At 40.9% G+C, this 22,541-nt stretch overlaps 1 protein-coding gene across 1 annotated transcript in view; it reads left to right on the top strand.

Annotated features, from left to right (window-relative positions):
- The window catches only part of PCSK5 (proprotein convertase subtilisin/kexin type 5), a 461,778-nt gene extending 440,683 nt beyond the window's left edge, over positions 1–21,095 (top strand). Inside the window, exons 35-38 of the mRNA XM_037743744.1 lie at positions 1,708–1,925; positions 13,442–13,542; positions 14,958–15,144; positions 18,785–21,095. Coding sequence (XP_037599672.1) covers positions 1,708–1,925; positions 13,442–13,542; positions 14,958–15,144; positions 18,785–19,191 — 913 coding nt within the window. The 3' untranslated portion in view covers positions 19,192–21,095. The remainder of the gene's footprint in view (positions 1–1,707; positions 1,926–13,441; positions 13,543–14,957; positions 15,145–18,784) is intronic.
- The last annotated feature ends 1,446 nt before the right edge of the window (positions 21,096–22,541 follow it).

Below are 22,541 nucleotides of genomic sequence, written 5' to 3' on the forward strand. Positions count from 1 at the left end.
AAAAAAAAAAAAAGAAGACAATTGTTCCACAGTATGTGAAGTTACCCAGGACTGGTGGGGAGAGGCACAGGTTGTCATAAATCTCTTTAATAAAGAAGAAATGGAATATTCATGAGGTGTAAGAGGAGAACTCTTCCTTTTATAAAATCAGTGTTCCACATGCTTGACATAAGCCTCTTATGTTAAACCTCTGCCTTGGAAAAGTAGGCATATACTTCTCTGCACCCTATCCCAACCCACATAATTATTTTGGTGTTTAACTCAGAGTCGTTTCTTTGAAGCCTGGGTTATTGCTTGTGCTTATGCACGAGATGCTTTTCAAGGCTGGGAAGCTCAAGAGATGAGTCCTCAGAGCAAGCAGTGGTATTGTACTCTTTTAATCTGATCCAATAAACTCTTCATTGTTTCTTTCAGCATTACTCCTTGATAACTTTAAAACCCTAGTTGGAATTGATAAGCTTTCTTTTCCAGAGTTCCTACTGATGCTTTTCATCTTTATAACAACCTATAATAAAAACATTAGCTTAAAAAATTTTTGGGATACTGCTTAAGAGTTACAAAGTATTTCCACTCACAATGTGTCTTTACATTATGATTTGATTCTGCAACAATCTCATGAGGTTGATATGAGTTCTCTTCATTTTACAGATGAAGGAACTGAGGCCCAGAGGGGTAAGTGACTTGCCCGAAGTCACGTAGCTACTAATACATGGCAGAGCCAGGAGTAAAAATTTGATCTTCTGGCTCTAATCCCATGTATCCCCTCTGCTCTGTGTAGATTTCACTTTTCCCTGATGGTTTCTTGAGTCTTATGTGGCCTTTGTCAACTATTCAGCCCATCATTGCCTTGTCTCTCGGATACCTCAGTCCAGATTGGCACGTGGTAGTCATTGTTCTTCACATAACTGCAGACAGTGAAGCAAGTCTCAAGTTACCACAAGCTGGGCCGCTAAGTTACAAGTGTACTCACTCAGATCAGTGACAGGTGGCTAAATAGAGGAAGGCTCACCATAACCTAGGCATGGTATGAGTTTTCAGCAAGTTCATGGAGCTGAATTAGTCTACCAAAAAATCCTACTGGGACCTGTAGTTTTGCACCAGAGAAACCAAAGATGAACCTTTAGGTTTCTAGGATAGGTTTAGTGTGCTGATGTCTAGAGATACAGAGATGAATCAGATGACCTTTAGAAGTTCATCCTTAGCAGGAATTTCTTTACCTTCTTTTAACCTCCCAAAGTGCTGGGATTACAGGTTTGAGCCACTGCACCTGGCCTGGATGGATGTTTTAAATGTATCTCTGAATGGCCAGGCCAACATAGTGAGATACCCATCTCTATTTAAAAAAAAAAAAAAAAAAAAATCCTATTAACCACAACTTAAAGCATGAATTTGGAGAGGCACCTGGAACAAAAAGGCAATGGTAGCTAGTAACGATGTAGGTGTTACAAGGTGTGATAAGCAGTGGGTCTTTTCATATGTGTTGCCCAATTTAATTTTCACAAATAGTAGGGGAGGGATTGGCCCATTTACAGGTAAGAACACTGGGAATTGTTGGATTCATTAGTGGCGTTAGCGGTGATCTAATGAGTCAGGTAAAGAGGCGAAAGTCACCCAGCTTTTAAATGAAACCTGACTACCATGTTTTCCACCACAACCAATTTAGGAGCAAAGCTTCGTATTCCATCTTTTCTTCTCCCTTGGTTTCAGATATTACGCAGAAAACTCCACCGGCCGGTGTGAGAGGTGCAACAGGAGCTGCAAGACGTGCCAGGGCCCACAGCCCACAGACTGCCTGTCTTGCGATACATTTTTCTTTCTACTTCGCTCCAAAGGAGAATGTCATCGCACCTGCCCAGACCATTATTATGCCGAGCAAAGGACACAGACCTGTGAGAGATGCCATCCGACTTGCGATCAATGCAAAGGTGAGAGTCTGTCATTTTGCATGTGGTGTAGAAAAATGAAAAGGTTTTCTTTCTTCTTTGCCCCTTTCTCTCTTCTCACCACCTGGAGGTTCCTCTTGCCTTCTCACCTCATGTGTCATCCTCTCCAGCATCAGTGCCCTCTGTTTGCTCTTAACTTCCGCACCTTCCCTCTAACCTGAGCTGCTCCTGCCCATCCCCCATCCTTCAAGGCCCAGAGACAGGCATCATCTCCTTGAGGAAGTATTGTTCGCCTACTCATCATTTTCCTACTCTACCTGTTGAATCACTGGAGGAAACCTGTTTATTTTCATTACTTTCACTATTCCCTGAGACTTCTGCCTCAAACTCTCCCAAGCTCCATGCCTCTTTTACAGAAGCCTAGTTGCCTGTCCCAGAGATCCTTAGGGCTCACCATCTACCCACGAGCCTGGGCCAATACTGTGAAGTTCTCCTCGACTCTTCTCCTTCCCTTGTCACCCGCCCAACCCACCCACCTCCAACAAAGCGAAACTTCAAGGTCTGTTGATTCTCTTTCCCAAATAGTTATCTAATGACATCTTCTTCCATTCTCACTACCCTCATTTTCCATTCTCAGTATTTAGTATCACACCTTTTGAAGCAGCTGCTGGTGACCACGTCTGAATCTTGCCCCCACACCAGGTCATCTGGTACACTAATGCCAGAATGATTGTCCTAAAATTCCAATTTCTCATTTTTCTTTACATCTTTCCATAAATGTGATTGCCATGAATGCTTCCCAGTATTTAAGAAAGAAGTACGTCTACATTTTGTTAAAACTTTCTAGAAAAATGTATTAGCTGGTAGGTTACATTCCTGTTCTTTTCAAAATTATCTCGGCTATTTTTAGTTCTTTTATGTAAATATGTAATCAGTCAAGTTTCATTTTTTAAAAATCTTTCATTTTTAAAATGTATTTGGATATTGAGTGGCATTGCATTGAATTTATTTTGGAGAAAAACCCATCTTTATAATCCTGAGTTATCATATTTGTGAATATGGTATATCTCTCCATTCTATGCATTTACTTATTACCCTACAATAAACTTTTAATAAGTGTTTTCTTTCTTTTTTTGTTTTTGTTTTTGTTTTGAGATGGAGTCTTGCTCTGTCACACAGGCTGGAGTGCAGTGGTGCAATCTGGGCTCACTGCAACCTCCATCTCCTGGTTTTAAGCGATTATCCTGCCTCAGCCTCCTGAGTAGCTAGGCTTACAGGTGTGCACCACCACACCTGGAAAATTTTTGTATTTTTAGTAGAGATGGGGTTTTACCATGTTGGTCAGGCTGGTCTCAAACTCCTGACCTCGTAATCTACCCACCACAGCCTCCCTAAGTACTGGGATTTACAAATGTGAGCCAACGCTCAGACCAGTAAGTGTTCTTATATTTGAAAGGTAATTAAGATTTTCCCATCAATCTCTTTAACATATGTCTTAAGGACTCTTCTTCCATGTATTCTAGAAGCTGGAACCACCTGGAATTACCCAGAACCACTCAGAAACCACCAAATATGCCATGCTCTTTCATGCCTCTATTGACTTTGTTTCATCTTCCTGAAAAACAATGCTCTAGGGAACTCTCAACTTAAAGATTCAGCTTGAGTATCATCCCATCTCCTCCGTGAAGCTTTTGTTAGTCCTCTCAAGAGTATTCTTCCTCCTTAATTCTGTAATACATGGCTTTCTCATAGAAATTTTATATTACATTTTAATTAAACATGTCCATGTCTCCTACTAATTGTGAGTCCCCCAAGCAAAGGCAAGGATTATACTACATTCATTGTGTATTCCTTGTTTCTACTCTAGAGTGTAAAACGTAAGTGTTCATTAAGTGTTCACTGAATGAATGAATGAATGAATGTATAGGAAACATACTCCTAATGTCTTTTTGCAAATTAAAAAATGTTCAACTATTAGATCTTCAAAAATTGTTTCTCTACTCTCCCCTCCAAACTCCTTTTGTGGAATTTCTATTAAATGCAATGTAGAGTTTATTGACCTGTCATTTGTATCCTACCTACTCTTATATATTTTACCTCTTCGACTCTATGTGAGTTATACTAGGTTAATTCTTTGGCACTCCATTTCATTCCCTGATTTGTTCTCTGTGTTCAATCTAAAGTCCAACCCATATATTTTTTTGTTTTTAATTTAAGTGACTATGTTTTTACTTTTGAGATTTTTAATTGGCAGTTGCAGTGGCTAATACCTGTAATCCAAGCACTTTGGAAGGCTGAGGTAGGAGGATTACTAGAGCCCAGGAGTTTTAGACCAGCCTAAGCAACATAGCGAAATCCTGTTTCTACAAAAAAATACAAAAATTAGTCAGACATGGTGGCACACAACTCTAATTCCAGCTACTCGGGAGGTTGAGGTGGGAGGATCACTTGAGCAAGGGATGTCAAGGCAGCAGTGAGCTGTGATTGTGTCACTGCACTCCAGCCTGGCTGACAGAGTGAGGCCATGCCTTAAAAAAAAAAAAAAGATTTCTAATTGTTTCTTTTTCTTAGCCATTTTTATTTTTGATCTTTTTGTGTCTTATAATTTATTTATAGATACTATGTCTTCATTTATTTATGGACATCTTATACCAATTTTAAAGACTTTGTCCAATGTTTTTATATCAATATTATCTGATGTAAATTCATGTTCTAATTGTTGATTGTGTTTATCATCTCTTTTTTAACTTTATTTTATAAGAGAGACAAAGTCTTGCTATGTTGCGCAGGCTGATCTTGAACTCCTGGGCTCAAGCAATCCTCCCATCCTGGACACTCAAAGTGCTGATGTTACAGGCATGAGCCACTGCACCTGGCCTGTCATCTTTCTGAGCATTCATTTTATCTGTATACTTTGGAATGCTGGTCTTAAGCTCCTTGTAAATGAAATATTTTGGTTTTGGTTCTTTACTCCCTCTATCTCTTCTTTTATCTTTGCTTCTCACAGTCTAGAAATTTTTTCACTAACTCTATCCCTCTCTCCAACCTGAAACTCAGTCCAGAAACAAAATGTTCCAGTATTCCTGGAGGTGATATTGATGACAATACAGATCCCAACAGCAATTCAATTAGGAGCTCAGGGGAGTTCTTGTCAGGAGGTTATGTCTACAAAGGCAGAGTCCCAACCTGACTCCCGATTTAAGCTCTAAGCCTAGATTTGGGCCCTGGTCTTATGTAAAACGCTTTTAGTTCCTAATTTGGTAGAAAAGGTAAACTCACAGCCACCATTGCCTACTCCTAGTCCTGGAGCAGAGAAGGTGGATGGCTTGAATCTGACTACCATTTTGCATTTATGTTTCCTTCATGTTCCAAAGAGATTTCATTTTCTTTGTAAGGCCATCTATCTTTTGTTTCTCTCTTTATATTTATTCTATAATTTCATTATGTTTAATGTGAATGGGATGTCAGAACCTGAACTTATCAAATATTATTTTTAATGCATATGCGTTACTAATGGATAATCAGATTCTTGGAAGAGGATTATACCCCAAATTATTGCCCAGCCTCACTCTACTAATCAAAATGCCTGGTGGGATGGCAGGAGGGACACTTAAGACTTTTAGATGAAACAAGCAAAGGCCAACCTGTTAGAGCCTGCTTCTAATCCTGGTGGTGGTGGTGGTTGTTTCCTTCCCAAATGATTCATCTTGAGGCAATAGGTTGATAACATAGAAATGCCAAGAATTAGGGAAAACAAGATGAGAAGTCACGTATTCCCCCACACTGGGAGAAGACCGTCAGCACATTTCTGCTTAGCTACTGAGCTGAAACTCCGAAACAGTATCTTGATGACATTATATTTTAAAATAACTTCTTCCCAAGTACACGTGAATACGGCCATCTCCAAGTTTAGGTGGCTTCCAATATTACCTATGTCTTGGTATCTCCAAATCTGTCTCTTTTTCCCAAATGGTTTTCCTGAGCTCCAGTTCCATACATCCAGTTGCTGACCGAATATCTCTAATTGGATGCTCAACAGACACCTCCAACTACTCACCCCACTCCCAAACCACTTGTTCTGATGCTCCCTGTCTGGATAAATGGCTCCACCATTCACCCAGTTGCCTGAGACTGTAACCTGGCCATTACCCTCTGCTCCTCCCCCTCTCTCAATCCCCACATTCAGTTTGTCCCCAAATCTTGCCAAATCTACCCCTTAAATGTCTCCTAACTCCATCTCCACTCTCTTGGTATTCTAGTGTCACTGCCGTAGTTCAGACTCACCATTCATTATCTGAATAGTTTACCAATTATTTAGTTGGTCTTCCTATCTTTAGCATTAGTCAGCCTATAATAAATCGGTCTTCCATAGGCTCTTAAACTGATCTCTTTACACAACAAATATGACTGACCTCCACTTAAAAACAACTCTCCACTGACCTTAGGATAGAATTTTGTTTTCTTTTGTTTTGTTTTTGAGACAGAGTCTTGCTCTGTCACCCAGGCTGGAGTGCAGTGGCACAATCTTGGCTCACTGCAACCTCTGCTTCCTGGGTTCAAGTGATTCTCCTGCCTCAGCCTCCAAAGTAACTAAGATTATAGGCACACACTACCACTCCTGGCTAATTTTGTGTATATATATATATATATATTTTAAGTAGAGACGGGGTTTTGCCATGTTGGCCAAGCTGGTCTCTCAAACTCCTGACCTCAAGTGATCTGCCTGCCTCAGCCTCCCAAAGTGCTGGGATTACAAGTGTGAGCCACCACACCCAGCCAGGATAGAATTTTAATTTAGTATCTTTGCATATGAGGCCCGTCAACACAGATCTCTTCTCATCTTCAGCCTCATCTCTCCCCATCTCCTCTCCTATCCTCTAATCCAGGCATAGTTAGTTGCTGTAAACCTGAGCCAACCTCACCCACTTTCCCTCTCTGGAATACTTTTTCCAGCCTGCTCCACCTGACTACCTCGTTTGGATCCATTAGAGTCATCACTTCCTTCAGAAAGCCTCCCCTAGACCCTTCGTTCTATATTCCTTTAGTACTCTGTGTATTCATTCATCCATTTATTTATGGTGCAATGTTCATACAACCGTGAACAAACCAGCCAAGGTCCCCGCAGCCCAGGCTAGTTTAATTTGTGTAATTGTACTTAGTGGTGTATCAGCACTATCCAAGAGAAATAAAATGTGATTTAAAATTTTTAGTAATGATGTTTAAAAAATGAAAATAAACAAGTATTATTTTAATTGTACACATTTATGCAAAATATTTGAACATGTAATCTACATACATGTTACCAAGATATTTTATTTTACATGTACAGCACAACTCAAGTTGCACTAGCCATATTTCAAGTGCTCAGTTGCCACCTGTAGTGGCTACTATATTGGACACCACAGTAATAATCTAGAGCAATGGTTTCAAATGGTATTTTAGCAGTGGCCACCTTCCTCAGATAAAATCTGAGGCTGAACCCTATTAGGTAAACTGATCCAGGCAGAGCTGCTCAGGTGGAAGCAGAGGATCCACCTCAGAGCCCCATCTGATGCCCCTCCCCACTATTCCCAGGAAGCCCCTAAGGCAACTCCATTAAAATTCTACCATATGGTGGTTCCCAAATTGTGTCCATTCGCAATTGACTCCCGCCCATGAAAGAATTAGCCTTCCAAACAAACAGCAGTAACTACTCATTAATCCATGTTATCTCTTTTTCATTCCAGAAACACATATGGTTAACGCTCAAAACGTCTAACCAGAATTAGATAACAGATGAGAAAATACACTGAATTGGGGGTGGGATGGGAGTGGTGGGAAGCTGATACTGTCATTGGCCATATGGTGGTAAATATTGGCTATTTGATTTTTTGAAAAGTTGAAGTTATCTCTGTTACCATGATTATTGGATGTGTGAGACCTTTATCCCAAATAGAGCTGCCCGATAAAATATTTTCATTTGTGAAATCAGACAACCCTAATTCCAGCCACTAGTGTTGTGCAGTGAGCAGCGCAGTGCAGCGGGGGGTACTTGGTTTCTAATTAAGATTAAGCAACCATCATTAGGTAAGCTAATGTCTTTTACTGTCAACCAGTCAAAACAGGACAACACCAGCCTTTGAAGTTATTTGTGGGGATTAGAGCAATGATTCATGATATTGTAAGCGCAGTTTGAAAACCAATACATTTTTTTCAACTTTCATTTTAGATTGGGGGTATATGTGCACGTTTGTTTCAAAGGTATATTGCACAATGCTGAAGATTGGAGTATAAATGAATCTGTCACACAAGAAGTGAGCATAGTACCCAATATGTAGTTTCTCAACTCTTGCCCCACTCCTTCTCTCCCTGCTCTTGTATTTCCCAATGTCTATTGTTCCCATCTATTTTATTAATTTTATTTTTGAGACAGAGTCTCACACTGTCGCCCAGACTAAAGTGCAGCGATGCAATCTCGGCTCACTGCAGTTTCTGCATCCCGGGTTTAAGTAATATTCGTGCCTCAACCTCTCAAGTAACTGGGACTACAGGCATACACCACCACCCCTGGCTTATTTTTGGTTTGTTTTTGAGACAGAGTTTCGCTATGTTGCCCAGGCTGGAGTGCAGTGGCGCAATCTCGGCTCACTGCAACCTCTGCCTCCTGTGTTCAAGCAATTCTCCTGCGTCAGCCTCTTATCTGGGACTAGAGACACACACCACCAAGCCCAGCTAATTTTTCTATTTTTAGTAGAGTCTGGGTTTCACCATGTGGGCCAGGCTGGTCTCAAATTCATGGTCTCAAGTGATCAGCCCACGTTGGCCTCCCAAAGTGCTCAGATTGCAGGCATGAGCCACCACATCTGGCCGAAGTCTTACATTTAAATCTTTAATCCATTTTGAGTTATCACCTATATGGTGATTGTAAGGGATCTAGTTTTATTCTTCTGCATATGGCTAGCCAGCTATCCCTGCACCATTTATTGAACAGAGATTCTTTTTCCCATTGTTTATTTTTGTCGACTTTGTCAAAAATCAGATGGTTGTAGGTGTGTGGCATTATCTCTGGGTTCTCTATTCTTTTTCATTGGTCTATGTGTCTGTTTTTCTATCAGTGCCATGCTATTTTGGTTACTGTGGCCTTATACTATAGAAATACTATACATGTCTTTATTTGGCTTTGAGATTTCCTGGGTGAATTAAGGATGATGGTTTTGGGCATTAGCAATCTCAAAAGTTCATCCTCACAGTATCCTTGAGATTGTATTCAAGGGATGAGAATTACAGGAAAATGGCTTGAACCTGGGAGAAAGAGTTTACAGTGAGCTGAGATCTTACCACCGTACTCCAGCCTGAGCAACAAAGCAAGAGTCTGTCTCAAAAACAAAAATTAATAAAGTATAACACATCTGTAGGGTGTTAAACTTTAAAATAATAGAAAGCATTCTAGAACGGGAGTTAGTGGATGAATCTTGCAGCCCTCTGGAGTGTTCGTACCTCTTCCTCCCATATTTGACATCAACCCATGAACTTGCCAAGTTGAAGTTCTCTGTCTTTGATGCTCATTTTTTCTGCTATCATTCTTTTTAATTTTTATTTTCTATTTAATGTTATTTTTTCATATAATTCTTTGCAGTGAGCAGTCCTTTCTTTGCTATGGCGCACATGTCCCTTGCTGGTTAGGAAGATGTTGTGCTATCATCTGGTTTTGCAACATATAGATACAAAATCTGGAGACAGGTTTTTCTCGTGGGAATAAACTAGGTAGAAGAAAAGATGAGTTCCTTCCTTAAGTCATTAGTTCTCATAGTAAGAAATGAGGATGCATGAAAGAATCAGGAAAAATTTTGCAACCTAAATAAGAAATTACCAACTATATATTTTATTCACTTTGGACTGCCCAACAATTTTAGGTTATTGAAAAGAAAAATATGTAAAAGCATGGAAGGAGGGGTAGACTGGGAAAACGTAGCATACTCAGGCCTAATATGTACCTTTCTCTGTAACTGATACCTTCGTAATTAGGTCATTCCTTGCCTTTACACACTTAACTTTTTACTTATCCTCCTCATAAAATTTTATTTTTCTATTTTGTTTTTGTTTTTTGATTTTGTGTTATTGTTTCCTCTCCTCATAAAATGGTTTGGAATCAAAATCCAGGCTGAGTAACCAAAGCCTCTTAACTCTCCCAAGATGCATCTTTCTGTGTGGACTGAGGCTCATGAGCAGAGCTCAGAAGTTGCTTCGCATTTGCTGAATTCATCCCATGGGGTTCAGTCTGAAGGAGAGCAGATGGTGAGCTGCTCTGAGTTTTAAAGCAATGCCAAAATGCCTGTCCTTTAGGTCCCAAAGACCCTGCAGATCCTTAGAAGCAATGATAGATGTAGGATATTAAACTTTAAAATAATAAAAAGCATTCTGGAAATTAACAAACTGCCTTTGCAAAAGATTGTGGGTACCCTAAGTGTGCAGGTTTGAAAATAAATCAGTGCAGGAGATGTAAATGAAGTCTCTGATTTGTCACCCAAAGCTGACATGTAGTGCCCTCGGGTATTGACTGGGATCTGGGCCTCAGACAGTTTATTGTTGGTCTTCGAGAAAAATGTAACAAACAGTGTCCGGGCACGGTGGCTCACACGTGTAATCTCAGCACTTTGGGAGGCTGAGGTGGGTGGATCACCTGAGGTCAGGTGTTCGAGACCAGCCTGGCCAGCATGGTGAAACCCCATCTCTACTAACGAGAGTAAAACTTTGTCTCAAAAAAAAAAAAAATTTAACCAACGTTAATGAAGGAATTTTGTGACCTAACCTAGCTATGGCCTGTTCTCCCTCTTTTAGTGTTTTCTACTCTTACTTTATTTTATTGTAAATTGAAAAATTATAATTATATATATTTATAGGGTACAAATCGATGTCATGATCTATGTATATACAATGTGGAATAATTAAGTCAAGCTAATTAACATGTACATCAGGCCAGGCACAGTGGCTCACACCTGTAATCCCAGCACTTGGGGAGGCCAAGGTAGATGGATCACTTGAGGTCAGGAATTTGAGACCAGCCTGGGCAACATAGTGAGACCTCATCTCTACAAAAAAAATAAACAAAATGTGGCCAGGCTCAGTGGCTCATGCCTGTAATCCCAGCACTTTGGGAGGCCAAGGCAGGAGGATCACTTGTGGTCAGGAGTTCGAGACCAGCCTAGCCAACATGGTGAAACCTCACCTCTACTGAAAATACAAAAAATTAGCCAGATGTGGTGCATGCCTGTAGTCCCTGCTACTCGGGAGGCTGAGGCAGGCTAATTGCTTGAACCTGGTAGACAGAGGTTGCAGTGAGTCCAGATCACACCACTGTACCAGCCTGGGTAACAAAGCAAGAATCCGTCTCAAAAGTAAAAATAAAAATAAATAATATATATTAGCTGGGTATGGTATGTATACCTGTAGTCCCAGCTACTCAGGAGGCTGAGGTAGGAGGATCACCTGATCCCAGGGGGTCGAGGCTGCAGTGAGCCATGATTACACCATTGCAATCTAGCCTGGGCAACAGCCTAGGATTACAGATGTGTGCAATTGTGCCCTGCTGAGGTGCTCTTTCTACCACACTATCTGCCTTAGCCACCAGATAGAGGAGGTCCAAATTTACAGCCTCTGTTTCCTGTGAAGGCAATTGGAGAAAAAAAAACATGAGTTCGTCACCTCAAATACTTACTCATTTTTGTGATAAGAACATCTGAAATTTACTCTTACCAATTTTTAAAGTACATTATTAAGTATAATCACGAGATATAATAGATTCCAAAAACATATTCTTCCTGTCTGACTAGAACCTTATAACCTTTGACCACCATCTCCCCAGTCCCCCCAGCCTCCAGTAACCACCATTCTATTCTCTACTTCTATGAGTTCAATTGTTTTAGATTCCACATTAAAGTGAGAGCATGTGTCTACCTTAATTTCTCGTCATTGAAAAAAAAAAAAAACAAAAACCTCTCTTTTATGTTAAAAACTGAAGTAAGACATCTAAGCTATATTTTAGGAAAATGTAGAATGGGAAAAAGGAAGAATGGAAATAAGAGAAGATTGATTCTTCCATCAGTGACCACAATAATGTTCCAGAACATGCAGGAAATTCTGTACGAAGCTAGAGCTAAGGTAAAAGTAAAGTGGCTTTGAATTTATATCACTACAGGCAGCTTCCAACCTAAGAAGCAGTTCAGTGGTAAAGGTGTTTATTCTCTAAGCTGTTGTTAGAGCTCAGAATTTATTTTTCCACAGAAACATTATAAATGATTGAGCTCACAGATCGGCCATGAAAAGCAATTTAACTACATTGTGAATGTAAAGGACAGATTCATGGTTCTACTTCAAGTTCAAAAACCACCCTTTACAGGATTGTTCTGATGGGAAGACCTATATCAAGTTCCTACTTACAATACTGGGCATATTCTATGCCCATTAATCTGATGCTCCCATTTGAAAATTATCAGCAAAATGCTCAGGAATTCCTAACAGAATGAGCTAGATTTAGGTCTCCTGTCCCCAAACTTTCCATAAGTTATTATCCCTTGATACCTGCATAGAAGAAATGTTTGGGCCTGTCCTTTTTGGGGTGTCTGAATTAGAAGAGAAGAGTATTGCCTCCATAGGAAACAGGGGCTATAGATCCAGATCTCCTCCTCTATTTGGTGGCTCATGTGATAAAGTAAATGGTGTGGTAGAAAGAGCACCTCAGCAAGGAGCAGTTGCACACATCTGTAATCCCAGCTACTTGGAGGCTGAGGCAAGAGGATTCCTTGAGACCGGGAGTTTGAGAACAGCCTGGGCAACATAAAGAGGCTCCATCTCAAAAAATAAGACAAAACAAAAAAGAAAGAAAGATCAAGAGGTTATAAGTCAGCAAACTTGAATCTGAATCTTGACCACCACCTGTGTAACCCTGGATAGGTGACATTACATGTCTGGGCCTTAGCTTTCATTTCTTAATATTTTTAAAATGAAAAATAAATAAGAAATACATGTCAAATTTCTGAGAAGAGAACTTACAGCTTTCAAGAGAATTTCAAAGGAATCTATCACCATCATCATGACCCCAAAATTAAGAACCGCCAAACAAAATGACCTGCTAAATCCTTTCAGCCCTAGCATTTTAAGTGCCAAGTTCAGTGTTATTTCTCAATTAGAAATTGTCTATTCATGATTTATGCACTGAGTATTGCAATCATCCAAACAGCTAGTAACATCCTCCACACTAGCTAAGCAATAAGCAGAAGGACGAATAACGGTTTTATACACTTTCTACATGATATCTCACTCTCTGAAAATCTTTTCTCTTGCTGTAATAAAAGATCTGTCATCCCTAAATCCTCAATTTTCAGACTGAGAATCTACATCGATTGAACTAATTATATAATTTTTACTTTGTGTGGGAGATTTCTTTCTTTTTCAGATCGTCAATCAATTCATCCTTCTTCTTCAATTTGCTTGACATATTCCTTGTTTTTAAGTGTTCCGGAACAAAGACAGAGGTTGAAATCTAAGGTCAATATCATAACTTAAAGCGTTTTTTCTTTCAGGAAAAGGAGCGTTGAATTGCCTAACCTGTGTGTGGAGTTACCACCTCATGGGAGGGATCTGCACCTCGGAATGTCTTGTTGGAGAATACAGAGTGGGAGAGGTATGAAGGGCTGGGGGTGCGGGGCCTTCTGCTCTCTCTAGAGAGGAACATGAGCTTAGTTCCTGCATGTCATTCGGGGCAATCAAAAAGTCCCAAAATTCTCATATTATAGAAATAGTGTATGTTTAATATTTTAAAATCTTCTACCAGCCAGGCATAGTAGCTCACACCAGGCACAGTGGCTCACACCAGCACTTTGGAGGGCCTAGGCGGGCAGATCATGAGGTCAGGAGCTCGAGACCAGACTGGTCAATATGGCGAAACCCCATCTTAATCAAAAATTAACCAGGTGTGGTGGCACACACCTGTAGTCCCAGCTGTTTGTTGGGCTGAGGAAGGAGTATTGCTTGAACCCAATCACACCAGTGCACTCCAGACTTGGCAACAAAGTGAGACCCTGTCTCAAAAAAAAAAGAAAGATTATATGAGCGGTAAGTAACAAAGCTGGGATTAAACCTGAAGGATGTGATAATACATGAGATACAGGATTCGACGAGATAATACAACTGAGAAAGCACCTTAGCCGTGCCTGAAACATGCCAAGGTGCTCAATAAAAGCAATTTATAGTCCTTCCTTTTCTATCATACCATACTTCCAAGTTACAGAAGTAAAATAGGAATTCATCTTCCCTAACCCACATTTCCAGTGCCAGTCAAGGAATAACTTGTCGGGAAGGAAGCCACTTTCTTCTCATCTCTCTACTTTCTTCCCATAGAGATTTAACTTCTTGAGCTACAGAGCCACAACATATATTATTCTGGAGCCAGACTACAAGAATCCAATAAGCACAGAGGCCAAGCAGGTCACTAACATACATGCCGGGTCAAGGAAAACCACAACATAAGCTTGAAGCTTGAAGGAAAGTGGAAATTGATGTATCACCTACATGTTGGTGACAAAAGAGCAAGTGCTGGGGATTGTGTCAAATAGAAGAGTGAAAATCAGGGCCATTGCCACATGGGAGTGATGAATCCAGTGCTGACAGGTCTTCTAGTTTCTAAAGAGAAATTAGGAACGAATTTACATGTGAAATACCCCACTTTTGAGATGTGGGAAATGAATGTAAAATATTTTAAACTGAAAGTCAATAATGTAGGCCAGACAAAACTAGTCCTTGACCTGAGCTGTCCTTGAGAACATGAGCTGTCAGTTCCTAACCCAAACTGTTCTAGACATCTGTTCTCCCACTGTTATTAGCAGATCTCAAAGGGCAGGGCCCAGCCATGATTCCACCCCATCACAGACAGTTGGTTCTTTCACCCAGCACAGTTAAAATGGGCTCAGAACACACCAACCTTCTGCTGTCCCCCACACACCACCCTCCTTATGGAGACAAGATAAATGCCATCTGGAAACTCCAGTGCCTTGTTAATACCTCTGCACTCAAAAGGAACCTCTTGATTGCTCTTAACAGGGAAAGAAATTTAACTGTGAAAAATGCCATGAGAGTTGCATGGAATGCAAGGGACCAGGAGCCAAGAACTGCACCATGTGCCCTGCTAACCTGGCGCTACACATGGACGACAGCCGCTGCCTCCACTGCTGCAACACCTCTGATTCCACCAGTGCCCAGGACTGCTGTGACTGCCAGGACACCATGGGTGAGGGGAGAACAAGAGCAGCATATAGAGGAAGGGCATGTGCTCAGGAAGCCAATGGGAACGGAGGGAGGGAGGATGGGAAGTTCAGGAGAATCAATATGGCTACCTTTTTATTGAGTGCTTACTATGGGCCTACTGTACTTGAAACTTCATGCCCATTGTCTCACTTCACAAGTAGAGATTATCAGTCCCACTTTACAGATGAGGAGACTGAGGCTCAAAGAATTGGATTTGCATGCCCAAGTCGACACCAATAATAAGTTTCATCTGGGGACTGGGTGTGGTGGTTCACGCCTGTACTTCGAGAGTTCATGCCTGTACACATCCTAGCATTTTGAGAGTGTAGGGTGGGCAGAGCGCTTGAGTCTAGGAGCTTCAGACCAGCCTGGGAAACTTGGAGAAACCCTATCTCTACTAAAAATACAAAAATTAGCTGGGCATGGTGGTTCATGCCTGTAATCCCAGTTACTCGGAAGGCTGAGTGGGAGGATCTCTTCAGCCCAGGAGGCAGAGATTGCAGTGAACTGAGATTGCACCACTGCAGTTCAGCCTGGATGACAGAGCAAGATGCCGTCTCAATTTTTGTTAAAAAAAAAATGGCTCATCTGGAATTAAATTCTCTGCTTGCCTCCAAGACTAGCTCTACTCAAGTAGAGCTAGCATTTTATCTTTATGAATTTACTTTGTTCCTTTTTTCATTCTTCCCTCCTGGGGAAAAAAGGAAAAGAATCAACTATCAAGGAAGCTGATGTCAATATTATCTTGATTCTGTTGAAGAATCATTCCATGAAAGTCAGCCCAAACCTAGACTTCTCATTAGAGACTGATGACATTTGAGAAATGAATTTTTCTTGAAGGATAAGAAGTAAAACTCCCTTTACCAATTTCCAGTCCTTCAGCTGTCTCCACATCTAACCCCATCCGTGTGGGTACTTGATTCTCATTGGTCACAAACTTAGAAAGATCTCAGACTGAGAGATTTCTTCTCAAAAAAGAAACATATATTCTTAAAATATACTTTCTATACCAGAAGTAGATAATTTCCTTGGGGTTCGGAAGTCACATTCACCAACAAAAAGAGATGCCATATTTGTGAGTCTGTCCATTTGTAAGTTAAGAAAACCCCAGACCCATAACTGCTACCAGCCATTTCTTTTTTATTTTTGATCAGCATTTTCAATTGGGTTTTAAGTATCATCTCTCCAAAAACATTTTCCTTCCTTTAGCTTTCCTACCCCTTTGAGCACCTGGTTTTCTCTGTTCTTCATACACACCTACATTGAGGGTCTGATTGCCTAATATCCATTCTATGTCAGCTAAGAATAATAACCCTCACAACATTAACACCTTTAAATGAAACCAGAAGTTTGCGCATGCTGCGCGCAGAGTTTTTGAAAGCCTGTTCCAACTAAGAACTATCTTGTCAGCTTTCCTGGTGCCCCTGAGGCTCTTGATGAGACACCTGCAGCAATCTGCAAAGTCTAAATGCTCTTGATTACCTGATCCTTCTTTACAGAGACACTCTACCCCCTCAAAGAAACCGTATCACAAAGGCTAACCCTGACTCTGCAGACCTGGGATGGAGAATAGTAAGCAAGGCATGATTGCATATGGCACCCTCGTAACTGAAACAACCTCGAAAGGATTTTTATATTGATTCTACTGCTTCAGGCAGTATTTATCTCACAGTACCACACACAGATTGCTTATCAATCTCTCCAATGCTTTAATGTTTTCTCCAGGGAAGAATTTTGTGCTGAACTTACTAATGATTAATGTAATAATGGTAGGTCTGTTACTTTAGAAGAAGAAACTCAGCTTGATAGGTAAAATCCCATGAGAATTATGATAAAATAGAAAACTTGCTTAGCACTAGCAAAAAAGAAAAATAGTCATGATGAATCAGATCTCGTTGGTCAATATTTAATAAACAAAAATCATTGCACCTTGCAGCAGTGTTATATTCATTTATTTAGTGTGTAGAACGTACCTAGAATCTCTCATGAAAGTATCCCCTGAACAAGGGAGACCCAAGGGGCTCAACAAATATTTATGGAAAACCTACTGTGTATTTCAGCTTGTACATCCAACATGGCCTGACAGTTTTTTCCCTCTGGTTCTTTCAAACTCTCATGTGGTGAGTTAAAGAACAGAAAAAAAAAAAAAATAGACTTTTTTTTTTGATTACCCAAATCATACCACCTGGATAAATGAATAAAAAGTAAGACAAATGAGCTCATCCTCTTCACTAAAGTTATAGTTGAATCTTTCCTTCTGTGAAGCAGTTTTGGTAACTCCATATTCTCAATCAATGCATCAAAACAGAGGCTGATGGATGACAGGGGTCAGAGCTCTGGATTTCCAAACTCTTAATAATTGCTGGGTAAGGTGGCTCATGCCTATAATCCCAGCACTTTGGGAGGCCAAGGCAGATGGATCACCTAAGGTCAGGAGTTTGGGATCAACCTGGCCAATATGGTGAAACCCATTTCTACTAAAAATACAAAAACTAACGAGACAAGGTGGTATGAACCTGTAGTCCCAGCTACTCAGGAGGCTAACGCATGAGAATTGCTTGAGCTTGGGAGACGGAGGTGGCAATGAGCCGAAATATTGTGCTACTACACTCCAGCCTGGACGACAGAGCGAGACTCCATCTCAAACAAACAAAAAACTCTTAATAATGAGAGAAAAAAACTGCCTATAATTCAAGTTGATAGGATTTAAAGATGGCACTTCTTTTTCTACCAGGCTAGGAGCACAAAACTCCAGGAAGCCAAAAAACAGTTGTCAGAGCCTTCTGTCCTAATGTCTTCAGACTGTAGCATGGAGCTAGGATTCCTGGATCTGAATTCTGATTGCTCCACAAACAAGGTCTTGTCTCTGACAGTGTGACAATTCACTTTCTCTCAGTGGACTTTAGTTTCCTCAAATGTCAAACAACAAATTGGGCTAAGTAATTGTGAAGGCCCCACATGGCTCTCAAAGTCGGTAGTTTTATAAATTATCTGCTCTTGCCCTTAAGTGGTGGGACAGTCAGGCTGGCCCCAGCTTAAGGTAGCTTGGGAGAAGACTCAAGTCTTAGAAAAGAAGTTGGAATCGGGAAATAAAATAGAGCATTTAGTAATAACTAAAGCTTGGTCCAAGATGAAATATTTTCTTAAGAGGGAAAGAGAAGAATCAGTTGATAAGGTTGGACACCTGGTGGCTGACCTAGGAGATACAGGGATAAGGGAACTCCCTTTGAATGGGAAACTGACCTTTCTAGAAGGATTTATTGGCTTCGTCAGACATAGACTAGGATTCTCAGGGGGTACACACTCCAATTTTATACAGTGTGCCTTCTAGGAAAATCAGAGACAGGCCAGGTGCAGTGGCTCACGTTTGTAATCCCAGCACTTTGGGTGGCCAAGGTGGGAGGATCTCTTGAGCCCAAGAGTCTGAGACCAGCCAGGGCACCGGAAGGAGACACTGTCTCTACAAAAAAATAAAATTAAACAAAGGAAAATCAGAGACAGTGATTCTAGCATTTTTGATTTTTAAAATAAAGGTGAAATTCTAGCTCAGAAACTAATTCTCTCTATTCTATTTCTTCCACCTTTTCCCTCTTGCCTCTTCCTTTGGGGACTTCTTCCAACAGAAGAATGCATCCTTCGAACAAGCAAGGTTGGGCCTGCAGCTGAGCACTTCAAGACAGCTCTGTTCATCACTTCCTCCGTGATGCTGGCCCTTCTGATCGGGGCAGCTGTGGTTGTGTGGAGGAAATCACGTGGCCGAGTCCAGGCAACAGAAAAGGCCGGCTATGAAAAGCTGGCCGACCCCAACAAGTCTTACTCCGCCTATAAGAGTAGCTATAGGGAGAGCACCAGCTTTGAAGAGGATCAGGTGATTGAGTACAGGGATCGGGACTATGATGAGGATGACGACGATGACATCGTGTACATGGGCCAGGATGGCACAGTCTACCGGAAATTTAAGTACGGGCTGCTGGATGATGATGATGAAGATGAGCTGGAATATGATGATGAGAGTTACTCCTACCAGTAAACAGCCCCTGCCCCCACCCACCATTATTCCACTCTCAGGCATGCCTGTGAGCATCACTGTTTTTGGTTTTATGCTGATGTGTCAGTGTCTCTATTTGTCTTCTTTAATCACGAGTCCAACCAGAATATGTAAGAATGATGAAATACTTTGTTCTTCCTTTGAATGACTAAACTCAATTAACAGTTCCTGTTCAACCATAATTGAGGAGCCAGGATAAAATTCAGAGTATTTTCCTCAAAATAATGTCAAGACACAAAAAATGCAGGAATGAAAACAAATGAGATTTGTGCAAACTCTTCTATGTGATTAAAAAAAATAAAAGGAGAGCAGAATTATAGAAATTTTATTTCCAAGCTGCATTGTGGAGGTGTCTGCTGCCTCCTGGTATTCTGATTTTTCTTTATCTAATTTTCTGTACTCAATGGGGGTACAAAGGAGTTGTTGGTTTGCAGGTATTTTTCTCCCCTTTAGCTGTCTCTAGGCAGAGATTTGTTTTGTAAGGGCCAAGAAAAGAGGATTCTTATCAATTGAATCCAGACCACCCCTGATGAGCAGAAGAGATCACCTCTGCTGGGCTGCTCAGGACCTACTTGAGATAAGAGAAGAAAAGAGAAGTTGCATCATAGCTGAGGAGCCAGGAGGTCACCAGGCCCTAGTTCCTCCACAGGAATCCACAGACAGAAGGATTCTAAAGGCAGAGTAGGCCCAGGAGGGAGACAGGCAGGGCAAGCCCAGTGAGAAAGAAATCACAGTTTCCAAGAAACACACCCTCATGATTTTCTGAGTAATTTTCGCCTGGGAGACATCAGCTGTTAAGACATTGCATAATAAAAGAAAAATGGCAGTGTTAAAATAAAATGGAATAAAATGACAAATACTTCATCCACTCTAAAAAAATATAGAGCTTTCCTTCATCAACAACCCATCACAAAACCATGGACTCTCCATAGAAAGAGCTGGAGTAGAGTCTAACATGGAAAACAAAAATCCCGATATGCTGCTCACAAGCTGTACTCCGGCTGCCGGCCAGCCTTCCAGCACGGCTCGCCACTTAGATTTTTGTTTCTAGACCTCCTAGGCTTCCCTTTTTCCACTCTTTTGTCAAGCGTGTTCTTGGATTCATGTACCTGAGGACAGTTTTTCTCCAGATTGTAACACAGAGAGGGGTTCTTGCTATGCAAAATGATGGTGTGGCAGGATCTAACAGATTTCCTTGTCAAAGCAGACCTTACAGGCAGTACTGAGTGGAGCACCAGAAAGTGAAAGTGACATTTTCAGAGAATGATAATTATAATCTATTGCACACCTACGACCAGATAACAAGCTAAGTAATTCCTCTAAAAAAAAAAAACAACCCACTTCCCCACTTTGGTACTTAATGTACTCCCATGAGGTTGGTGTTGCTATTACTCTGTTTTTTGTAGGAAACCTGAGGCTTACAAGAGAAAAGTAGCCAGCCCAAGGTCATGCAAAGTTCATCAAGATGCAAGAAAAAATAATGGCCACCCTAAAGCTTTGTGTCCTTATAACTATCTACTGACATAAGGTGGGAAATAAGCATCCTAAATATAATTAAAGGCATGCCTATGATTTTCATCTGTAATATCAATTTTATCTTTACTAAATTCATGCATTTTCTTTTTTTTATCATATGTAATCACTGACATAGAAAATTTTTATGAAGAAGTCTTCAGTTTACTAAAGGCTTGTGTTTCTTTAGAGGAAAGCTCTTAAAACAGGGTTGACAGTCTCTGGAAAGAGCCAGCTAGTAAGTACATTAGGCTTTGTTGGCCAGAAAGTCTCTGTCATAAGCACTTAGCTCTGCTGTTGTAGCATGAATGCAGCTGGTACACAACGGATGGGTGAGCTGTACTCCAATAAAACCTTATTTATGAACACTGAAATTTGAATTTCAGATAATTTTCATGTATAATAAAAGTTTATTCTTTTGATTTTTTTCAACCTTTCAAAAATTTTAAAATGCAAAAACTATTCTAGTTCACACCACTACAAGAACAGGTGGTGGGTCAGATTTGGCCAACAGGCTGTACTTTGCTGACTTTATCTTTAAAACACTCTTCAGAGATCATGTGCATCATGTACATGCATGATACGCCTCCAAAAATTGTGATCGTTTACAATTATCTTCTTGGCCAGGCAAGGTAGCTCATACCTGTAATCCCAGCAGTTTGGGAGATTGAGGCAGGCAGGTCACCTGAGGTCAGGAGTTCGAGACTAGCCTGGCCAACATGGTAAAACCCCATCTCTACTAAAAATACAATTATTAGGTGGGTGTGGTAGTGCATACCTATAATCCCAGCTACTCAGGAGGCTGAGGCAGGCGAATCACTTGAGCCCAGGAGGTGGAGGTTGCAGTGATCTGAGATGGCACCATGTACTCCAGCCTGGGTGACAAAGCAAAACTCTGTCTCAAAAAATAACTAACTAAAATTATCTCCTTGCCAGGAGTGGCGGCTCGTGCCTGTAATCCTAGCACTTTGGGAGGCTAAGGCAGGAGAATTGCCTGAGCCCAGGAGCTCAACATCAACCTTGGGCAACATAGTGAGACTCCCATGTCTACAAAAAATTTAAAAATTAGCCAGGCATGGTGACAAGTGCCTGTAGTCTCAGCTACTCAGGGGGCTGAGGTGGAAGGATCACCTAAGCTTGGGAGGTCAAGGCTGCAGTGAGCTGTGATTGTGCTACTGCACTTCAGCCTGAGTGACAGAGCTAAGACCCTGTCTCAAAATAACATTATCTTTTCAAAATGTATCTGAAGCCCTGATAGTTCTCTTTTCAATTCTTAGAAACATAAAAATATATGCTCGATAGCTGTCATATCAATGGAAGGCTTTCTCATCTCTGTAATTGCAGTTAGCTTACAGAAACAAGCAATTTTGTTTATACTGTGTTCATTTTCCTCGATATTCTAAAGCTCTGATAGACTGAGTTTCACATTTCTTTCTGTAGACTGGAAATTGTTTTCTATGAAAAAAAATCTGTGTTTATGACACACAGTTAAAGATTGGATGAGGTTGAAATTAACTTCAATACTAAGAAAAATTGTGGGCTGGGCATGGTGGCTCATACCTGTAACCCCAGTACTTTGGGAGGCTGAGGCATGTGGATCATGACATCAGGAGTTTGAGAACAGCCTGGCCAATATGGTGAAACCCTGTCTCTACTAAAAATACAAAAAGTAGCTGGGTATGGTGGTGTGCGCCTGTAGAACCAGCTACTTGGGAGGCTGAGGCAGAAGAATCACTTGAACCCGGGAAGCAGAGGTTGCAGTGAGCGGAGATTGCACCACTGCACTCCAGCCTGGGTGACAGAGTGAGACTCTGCCTTAA

Source organism: Cebus imitator, unplaced genomic scaffold, assembly GCF_001604975.1.
Source record: "Cebus imitator isolate Cc_AM_T3 unplaced genomic scaffold, Cebus_imitator-1.0 Scaffold150, whole genome shotgun sequence".
Lineage (NCBI taxonomy): Eukaryota > Metazoa > Chordata > Mammalia > Primates > Cebidae > Cebus > Cebus imitator.